This window comes from Bidens hawaiensis, unplaced genomic scaffold (genome assembly GCF_021521415.1).
Source record: "Bidens hawaiensis isolate Kalapana, Puna unplaced genomic scaffold, B.hawaiensis_p1.1 tig00025349_1, whole genome shotgun sequence".
Lineage (NCBI taxonomy): Eukaryota > Viridiplantae > Streptophyta > Magnoliopsida > Asterales > Asteraceae > Bidens > Bidens hawaiensis.
In genome coordinates, this window is record NW_027494038.1 from 96,070 (window position 1) to 105,984 (window position 9,915).

General features: G+C 35.0%; 1 protein-coding gene across 1 annotated transcript; it reads right to left on the minus strand.

The window, feature by feature from the left end:
• Positions 1 to 5,746: 5,746 nt before the first annotated feature.
• On the minus strand, positions 5,747 to 9,490 carry LOC143571314 (uncharacterized). The gene is made up of 3 exons (XM_077056773.1): positions 8,799 to 9,490; positions 6,302 to 8,224; positions 5,747 to 6,204 (listed from the first exon to the last, which is right to left on the minus strand). Exons 1-3 carry the CDS (start codon positions 9,487 to 9,489, stop codon positions 5,813 to 5,815), a joined length of 3,006 nt encoding a protein of 1,001 aa, XP_076912888.1. The 5' UTR covers position 9,490; the 3' UTR covers positions 5,747 to 5,812.
• Positions 9,491 to 9,915: the final 425 nt, after the last annotated feature.

The following is a 9,915-nucleotide window of genomic DNA, read 5'->3' on the forward strand; positions in this document are numbered from 1 at the left end:
TTGGCAATCCGTACTCGATGAAGAACATTTTTGCTTGATAAAGTGTACCTTGCTCGAAGTCTTCAACACTTAGGAGAATTTCCAGAAGATAGTATTATATCCATAATACTTCGTGCTTGAGGTAGTAAAACCATGCTCGAAGGTCCAAGCTTGCTCGTAGTCCATACTTAGCCGATTCCTTGAGGAGGTTGAGAATATTCCAATCTTCCTTTGTGAATATCCGACTCAACATATTCAACAATAATAACTTTATGCTTCAAACACAAAAATACTACATAAACCCTAATTCATCAACAAAGATGATGAAACACAAGAAGTTTAAATCCAACAAACACAAATCAAGAGTATAAGATGCAAACATAAACCCTAGACCCGGGTTTATCAAAAAGAAATTAGCTAAATATGTTCAACATGGTTCTTACAAATGATAAAGACAAAATCTTCAATTGATGGTGAACCTTGTGATGAAAGACTCTCCAAGGCTTGTCTTCTTGTTTCTTGATGCCAAAGAAAATGGAAGATTGATGAAAAGATACTTTTAAAAGTGAAGAAAATCGAGCTCTAATAATCCTCAATCATGTACTTGCATATCCCCTTAATTATGGCATTAATATTTATTAAAAACTTGGTCAAAAGCTTATTCTCACGGTTTTGAAATTGCAGGGACCGTACGCCACCAAGGCCGTAGGATACGGTTTAGGTGTCCGGCAGCCGTAGAATACGGCCAGGTAGCCGTAGTGTATGGCCTGGCAGCCATAGGGTACGACTAACTCAAATTTTCTTTAATCTCTTGGTCCTTAAATATGCTTAAATCCGATCCTTCGTGCATTCTAACCGCAACACCTACAATCACAAACACACCATCAAAGTACATATATTTGATATGAAACAAGATAAAACTATATACTTTTAACTCCTTTAATCATGCGATATTAACCAACCCATCAATAGGGTTGTTAGGATTGGTATTCATCTCGAGACGAAAGTAAGAGCGTGATTCTTATGTCAGAAATGATTGCTGAATATTAATGAAGTTGGGATTAATTTTGTGCAAAGGATGAAATTGTGGGTTTAGTTGGTTTGGCTTTTTGGTTTATTTTGTACGGGTTTGGGTTAAATTTGCAAGTGATGCAATGGGCTAAGTTTATTGATTATTTTGAGATTTAAAGAGAATTTAGAAGTTTTTGATGTTTAATAATATGAATCGAGATGGTATATTTATAGGGTAAAATAATTTTGTTTTTATTAAAAAGGCTTTATAACCGTTGATTATTCATATATATATATGGGTGAGTTAAACGTACAATAATTATTTAACGTACATTAGGTACCAAAATACGTTCAGTGTTAAAAAACAAAAACGTTCAAGCCAAATTTCTAACCCTAAAACGTTCAAGGTTAAACCTTAAAACGTTCAGGCTTAAAACCTAAAATGTTCAGGCAAAAAACCTAAAACGTTCAGACTTAAATCCTGATACATTCAAGGTTAAAACTCATCATTGAAAACTCAAAATTGATCGATTGAAGCTTCAATTTGATGATTAATTGGATCAGTTTCAAGGTTAATTGATTAATTAGATTTAGCAATTTCAATTTCAATTTCAATTGGTCAATTTGATCAACTGATCTGTGAACAACAATTGATGGTCATGACGGAAGAAGATGGTGTTCATGATGGCAGACGATGGTCGCGACGGTGGACGGAATGTTGGACGGTGACGGATTGCTGAACGGTAATGGTGAAGGTGGACGGAATTGATGGGAGCAGCGATGGACAAAGACCGGCTCGCCGCTGTTGTTGTCACCATTCTGATCAAAGAACCCTAGATGGCTAATTGAGATCAACGGGGATACAAGTCGTGTACGTCCTGTACGATTAGAAATTATTGTAACGTATCTTTTTCTATATAGTAATCAAATAGTAATAGTATCCTTGGAGGCCAGGGAACATCTTGACTACGCTATTCATGGGGCTAAATTTTTCGCATGATGAGGTTGTGTTATCTTAAGTTTAAGTTTATTAAATAAATGCATACCAAAAGGGCATGCAGGGTAATGGTATTCAGATTTTGAAAGCATAGGCATCCCAAATGATAGGAGGGAGCAATACCGAAACTGATGATTCAGTTGTGATCGGTTCGGATATGTACCCAGGGCCGGCCCATTAGACTACTAAACCCAAGCCCTAGCTTAGAGCATTCTCATCCAACCCTTCATATTATTTGAGGGGTGTTTTTATAATTTAGATAGTGATTTAGGGTATTGTGAGTGAAGAGTTTTTATATTTTAGAAAAAGTAGTGATTTTTCTGTATATTTGAAAAGTTATTGTTCATCCCCTATAATTTTTTAATATATTTTGAAAGTGGTTGTGAGTGAAGAAAAGAGAAAAGGTAATGATAAAATGTATAAAAAGTATTATTTAATTGAAATACAGAGAGAAAATAAAGTGAGTTTTAGTATAATTTTTGGTTTGAAGATAGGGAATGGGATGAGAATGCTCTTAGGGCCACCAAATTTTAAGGCCCCCCATTAATTTTTTTTTTTGTATCTATAAATATATTTATATATATACAAAATAATAAAGTTTGGTATTAATTCGTGTATTGGTTGGAGTGGTTCTTCTTCAATTTCCGTGGCTCGGCATATGTGTGCCACTGGTTCGAATCTCACAAAGCTGAACTTTTTTTATAATTCTATTTTTTAACCTTACATCAACTTTTTTAAATATAATTCTATTTTTTAACCGTACATCATAATTTATCTTCAGCAAATTCCTGTTTAAATAAATTCAAAAATCAATAATATAACTATTACCTACATATTATCTCCACTCATTTCAATAAATAATTACAACTACATTATCGCGGTTTATACCTAGAATTTCTCTCAATTTCTTATTTAATCTCACTCAATTATTTAAACCTTTTTAATTTTTACGAACTTAGGAAAAGACATCTTAATTATAAACAAAAAGTGTCCCTAATGTAATAACTACATTTGCTATATAAAGAATTTATTATTGTCGGTTCCTGACCCAAATAAAGTAGAACAAGTTTTGTAACAATAAATTCTAAAAAAAAGTGCCTCAAAATTTTATTAGCTTTGGGCCTCCAAATTGATTGGGCCGGCTCTATATATACCAAAAAATTGTAACTCGTTTTTTTAACATATGAAGTGTTGTGACAATTTGTACCGACTTCTTTTTGGTTAAGACCCTTTATTTTAAGACCATACAAAGGTATTTTCTTTGGTAGCCTAAACCTTTTGTAAAAGAGTTAATGGTCATCTTCGTCTATTTGGTTTGCTACTTTCGTCACTTCAGTCTAAAGTTTGAAATTTTGTCAATTTAGTCCTTATAGTTTTAAACATTAGCCAATTACGTCCCCCTATCTAACGGCATCCAACTATGCCGTTAGTTTAAGGGGTATTTTTGTCTTTTTCCTGTTTATTTTTAGTTAACGGTCATTTTCGTCCCTGTGGTTTGATACTTTTGTTACTTCAGTCCAAAGTTTGAAATTTTGTCAATTTTATGTTTAATTTATTCAGTTTATTTTATTTTTTTTATTTATTATTATTTTTTGCTATTTTTGCTACTTAAGTCAATGATGGAATTCATCGGTAAAGTGGTCAGGGTAATTTCCTGAAACCGAACTATACCGAAAAAACTAAAATCATTTCTCTGATTAATGTATAATAGTTAGGGTTTAGAGATTAACATATCGTAGCAAACATCTGGGTCGAAATCAACATCAGGAGGTCGAATATACTGCATTTCCGTGTATGCTCAAGAAATTGATGCACTAAATCACATGTGTGTTCTTGAAATCGTGGTATTGTTCTTGAATTTGTCGAATACAACCCTAGAGTTGTCGATTTGAAAAATTCAAGAGCAACACCACAATTTGAAGAACACACATGCGATCTAGTGTATCGATTTCTTGAGCAAACATTGAAATACGGGATATTCGACCTCCTGATGTTGATTTCAACCAAGATGTTTGCTTCGATATGTTAATCTCTAAATCCTAACTATTATGCATTAACCAAGAAACAATTTTAGTTTTATCGGTATAGTACGGTTTCAGGGAATCACCTTGGCCACTTTACCAATGAAATCCAACATGGGAGGAGAGTTTAGGAAATATCTAGAAACTAAATACGAGGGGGGTATGATTATTGTTGTCAACAGAGTAAATGTAGACTTGTTTTGGTCGATGTTCGATGGTTTTAGGCTTGGATTATGCTCTTAGGGGTTATAGACAAAATAATAATAATAATAATAATAATAATTAAATTAAACATAAAATTGACAAAAATTTCAAACTTTGTACTGAAGTAGCAAAAGTATCAAACCACAGGGACGAAAATGACCATTAACTAAAAATAAGCATGAGAAAGACAAAAATACCCCTGAAAATAATGGTATAGTTAGATAACAAAATTTCAAACTTTAGACTGAAGTGACGAAAGTAACAAACCACGTAGACGAAAATGACTATGAACTCTTTGTAAAGCTTGAAAGTCTCCTCCAAGACTTTGTACAACTCTTCCACATGGGGTAAGTAGTTGTGGTTTCAATAGCCTTCAATTCTGACCCGTAATGACAAAACGACACCGATTCGTTACATGAATACTTAATTGTAATTAAATTTGAGCAAATAAATTGGAAATAAATGAAAATATAAATGAAGAGCCAGGCATGTCTATCTATGATATATATAAACGAAAACCTTAAAATCCTACGTGTCGTGATATGGTCGTTCCCCTCCTTTATGGAAGCCATCATGGGTATGGATTTAACCCAAATTCATGGGTATGGATCTTACCAAAACCAGATAACTCTTAAACGGGTTATAACATCTCATTAAATTAAAAATTAATCTTACCAGTTATTTGATATGAAAATCCTATAAAATAGGGATATACTAAAATTTAATATCCAATTTATAAAGAAAAGGATATTATTTATAACTAATAAACAATTTTATAGCAAAAAACATAAGCGGGTCATATGTCACCAAATCCAGATAGCTTTTAAACGGGTTATAACATATCATTTATTTATGAAACACTTTCATCATCAAACCCTAAGTATATTATTAACTTTCTTACAATAAAGAAAATTAAAATCCAAAAAATAAATATTAAAAAACGAAAAATGTAAAACAACCATTCTTTCAAGCCATCAAATTGCTTTATTTGTAAATGAAGGCTTCTCACGCATTTGACCCGAATTCACGGGTAAAGGTCTCGCCAAACCCAGATAGCTCTTAAATGGGTTATAACATCTCATTATATTAAAAAAATAATCTCATCAAATATTTGATATGAAAATCTTATAAAATAGGAATATACTAAAAATTAATATCCTATTTTATTTAATTAAACCCAGATATTATAATAAAGAAAATAAACGGGCAATGGGTATCACTAAACCCAGATAGCTTTTAAACCGGATTATAACATATTATTTATTTGTGAAACTATTTTATCATCAAACCTCAAGTATATTAATTATTAAATTTCTTACAATAAATAAAATTAAAATCCAAATATACATATATAAATATTAAAAACGAATAATGTAAAACAACCCCTGTAATACGGGGGATAAAATCTAGTATAAAAATATATTGAAAATCGATAGAAATTGGAATGGTTAGGTTTAGCTAATTCGGTTAACCAGGGATAGAAAACAAAAACAAAAACTACAACAATAAATTTCATGGCAATTTACTAGACCAACCAAATTTATTATCTATATGTTCTACAATGCAATAAATTCTAGTTATATACAATATAAACATACTTTCAAACGTTTTCTACCTTAAGAAGGGGAAAATGACCCGCCACATCACCGCAATTCTTCTCTGCCTCGGTCTTCACTTCTGCGGCCACGCTGCAACGTAGCAACATCTGACATACCTCTTGCATGGAGGGTCTATCGGTCGGCAACTTGCTAGTGCACCAAAGCCCGAGTTTAAACACATTAGTCATATCATTAATATACCTAGGCTCGTTAACTTCATTGTCTAAAGCATCTACAATCGGTGCACCACATTGAGCCCGTTGCCATGCCCATTCGGCTAGTGACAAATTTTCATTGCCATCACTCGCCTCTTTCCCCGTTGTTAACTCTAGCAATATTACTCCAAAGCTATAAACATCAATCTTTTCATTCACTCTTGTCATGTTAGCATATTCTGTAAAAATATATATATATATATATATATATATGTATTATATTGGCGTGTGATATAACATAAGCACACTATAGTTTTGTGGATCAGAAAACTATACCTGGAGCCATGTATCCGAACGAGCCAGCCACAGTTGACATCGAGTTGAACTCGCTTTCTTTGGCTAACATCCTGGCTAACCCAAAATCGGCTATCTTTGCATTGAAATCACTATCCAAAAGCACGTTGCTTGATTTCACATCCCGGTGAATTACCGCTGGAACACAATCGTCATGCATATAACATAAACCACGAGCCGCCCCCAATGCAATGTGCAACCTTTTAGGCCAATCAAGCACCATATGGCGCACTAAGCCATTGAGCCCACGACTCGATGGAGCCCTCTTTCCATGCAGCCAACGATCCAAGCTCCGGTTCTCTAAGTACTCATACACAAGTAGCTTCGAGTTGTCGGACAAAATGCAACCCAAGAGTTTAACTATGTTTGAGTGGCGAATCGCGCTTAGTATCTCAACTTCTGATAAAAACTCCTTCTCCAACCTTTGATCTAAATCTTTTTTACTTGAAATCTTCTTTACCGCCACAAACTCGCCCGATTGGTTTACCGGGACCCGGTACACCTTCCCCGAACCACCCTGCCCGATCACATTATTCTCGGTCAACCGAGGCAAGATTGTATATTCCGTGAAGTTTAACTTTTGGAAAGAAGTAAACTTCCAATTCAAATAGTTGTTTCTTCTTCGATAATGAATAATAGCATATGCGGTCATTAGTACAGCTAGAACGAACAATATCGCCGCTATGCTTGCGATTATCGCCACAAACTTGGTAGATGTCTTCTTAGAAGATCGTGTTTCGGTCCGGGAACTGCAAGCACTAAGGCCCAAAGACGGGTTATTTGAACAAAGCCCGGGATTGTTAAGGAAACTTTGATCAAAGGCGCCATTATTGAATTGACTCGGAATGGTTCCCGTGAGATTATTACCTGAAAGATCAATCGAAGTGAGCCTTATACCGAGCTGACTCGGTATCTGGCCGGAGAGATTGTTTCTTGACAAATCCAATTCGTTTAGAGACTTTAAGAACCCGAGACCTACCGGAATCTGACCGGTTAGTTGGTTTCTACTCAGGTTCAAAGAGCTGAGTGAGTTCCAGGAGACTATAGTCGTCGGAATGTCACCGGAAAGCTGGTTTCCGTCCAGCATTAAAGTTAGTAAATTAGGAAGTGCAGTTAACTCTTGTGGAATTACACCATGGAGTAAATTATAACTTGCTTTGAAAACCACAAGACTCGTCCAAGAGGATACTTGACTAGGAATTTCACCAGAAAAGTTATTATTACTAACTTCAAGTGTTGACAAAATTGGCCCCAATTTCACCGGCAACTCGCCAGAAAACAAATTCCCGCCTATTTTAACCCTTTCTAATCTTGAACCCGTCCACAACCCGTCCGGGATTGATCCCGAAAACCGGTTCCCGTACGCCTGAAAACTCTTCAAACTGCTACAGTTTCCGAGTGAGTTGGGAATCTCACCAGAAAGATTGTTATTAAAAACCTCCAGCCCTTTAAGCTGCCCGTTGTAACATAAATATTCTGGAAGGTTTCCGGAGAAACTGTTATCGGCTACGTCGAATATCTTCAACACAGAGTACCTTCCAAAGTCCGGTGGGAATTGACCTGACAAGTTGTTGCTGAAAATTCGAATATCATACAGGTTAGGCAACCGGGCGATACCTGCTGGAAGTTCACCGGTTAATTGGTTGGTCATGAGGCTTAAGTTCCGTAAATGCATTAGATTCCCGAAACCCTCTGGGATCTTTCCTGTCAGCTTGTTGTCAGAGAGGTCAATGATCTCCATGTTTGATGATTCTATTGCATCAGGGATTTCGCCGGTTAAGTTGTTCTCGTAAACGTAGATTTGAGTTAAGTTTTTTAGCATGAACAGATCAGTTGGTATTGTTCCGTTGATATTGTTAACGGATAAATCCAACAACTTCATTGCCGGCATGCCGGATAGATTTCCTGGTATAGAATAATTAACTATAAAATACATTAATATAAATAAAAGAAAACCTAATTAAATGTAGTAAGAATAACCGTATTTTCTAAGTGTGTGCTATGTAACCGAAATCATTGGCATAACAACAAAATTTGCGATTTAATTTTATGTTTTTCTAGAAACCGAATTTACGGTTCATTTTTGGTTACAGAACCCAAGCAAATTATATTTTAATGTTAATAATCAATTAATCAATCATTAGTTAGTTAGTTAAAAAGAAAAATTAGTTTTAAATTTTATTTTTTATTTTTATTTGTTTTTCTTCAATTCGACTTAAAAAATAAATTAATGTCAAATGCCAAAACCTTAAATAAAACCGAACCTATTGCCAAAATCGAAACCAAAAACAAAAAACATATTTAATCAGAACTAAATAGTGATTTTAAAACAAAATGTTGGAATTTTTTTGGTTCGATTTGAACATTGAACCGAATCGTCCAACACCTACCTAACAACACCCCTCTTAACATGTCCTAATTTAACTTATGTAGAGATAATTATAACAAACTCTAAATAATATATTCAATCTAATAATACCTGGTATCTCTCCGATCAAGTTGGCTTCCGTCATGATAAAAATCCGAAGCCTTTTCATTTGAAAATAACTCTGATGAAGTCTTGATGGTGTATAAGGATTAAAACCCAAGTACAACTCCTCAAGATCATTCATGTAACCGATTTCCTCCGGAAAACTACCGTTAAAGTAATTCATTTCTAGGTGAAGGACTGAAAGCTTCAATAATCTTGAAACATTTGCCGGAATATCCCCGGTGAAGCGATTGCCCGAAAAGCTAAGGTACTTCAGCTCGGGTGACAACCGTGATATGTCGTCCGGTATTCGTCCCGAAAAGTTGTTTTGAGAGAGATCAAGGTACCGGAGGTTGGTGCACTTGTAGAGAGCTGTTGGGAATGACCCGGTGATGTAATTGTAGTTAAGATCAAGATGTGTTAAGTTTTTGATGTCACAAATGAACGGTGGGAAGTTTCCGATGATGTTTTGACCGGGTATGGCGATTCTGGTGACGGTGGCGGCGGTACATGTGATCTCCGGCCATGTGCAAGGGTTGGAGGATTGGTTCCAGTGGCTGATAGAGGGTGGATTGGTCCAGAATTGTTTGATATTGAGAAGGGTGTTTTGGTCATTTTTGTTATCGGCGGGTTGCGAAATGACGTAAAAGGGTAGGAGGAGGAAGAGGAGGAGAAGCGAGGGTAGGGGTGTAATTGTCATATTGGTGTTCGCATGCACGGTATCGTTGGAGAGGTTTGGAAGCAGATTTTAGTTTTGTTTGAACTCTCAAATTTTATGTGGGTGCATTTTGATTATTATAAAGAGAAAGCTACAAGAATGATCCCTAAATATTATTTATTTTCTGATTTCTACCCTCTCTATCATCGGTTATGGTCAAATGTTTTGACTTTCAAAGGTATATGATGTCGACTGGCTGGCTTATAATTATCTTAATAAAAAATACTGTCAAAAGGTATATGGGGAAATGAAAATATAGATATGTTTGCACTTTAGAGACTAAAGATAGTAACGGTTACTAAATACTAGGGATAATTGAAAAAAGGTGCATGTATCAAAATCTTTGTGTCTACATTTGAATAGGCAATACTTAGTAAATGATAGTGTTATAATAATAAAAATTTAAGT

Bases quoted from the DNA above. Each gene is read 5' to 3' on its own strand.
- LOC143571314 (XM_077056773.1), bottom strand. From the start codon at position 9,489: ATGACAATTACACCCCTACCCTCGCTTCTCCTCCTCTTCCTCCTCCTA. The intron at 8,225-8,798 runs GTATTATTAGAT...ATTCTATACCAG, and splicing joins CTTGATCGGAGAGATACCAG to GAAATCTATCCGGCATGCCG. The intron at 6,205-6,301 runs GTATAGTTTTCT...ATATTTTTACAG, and splicing joins GTTCGGATACATGGCTCCAG to AATATGCTAACATGACAAGA.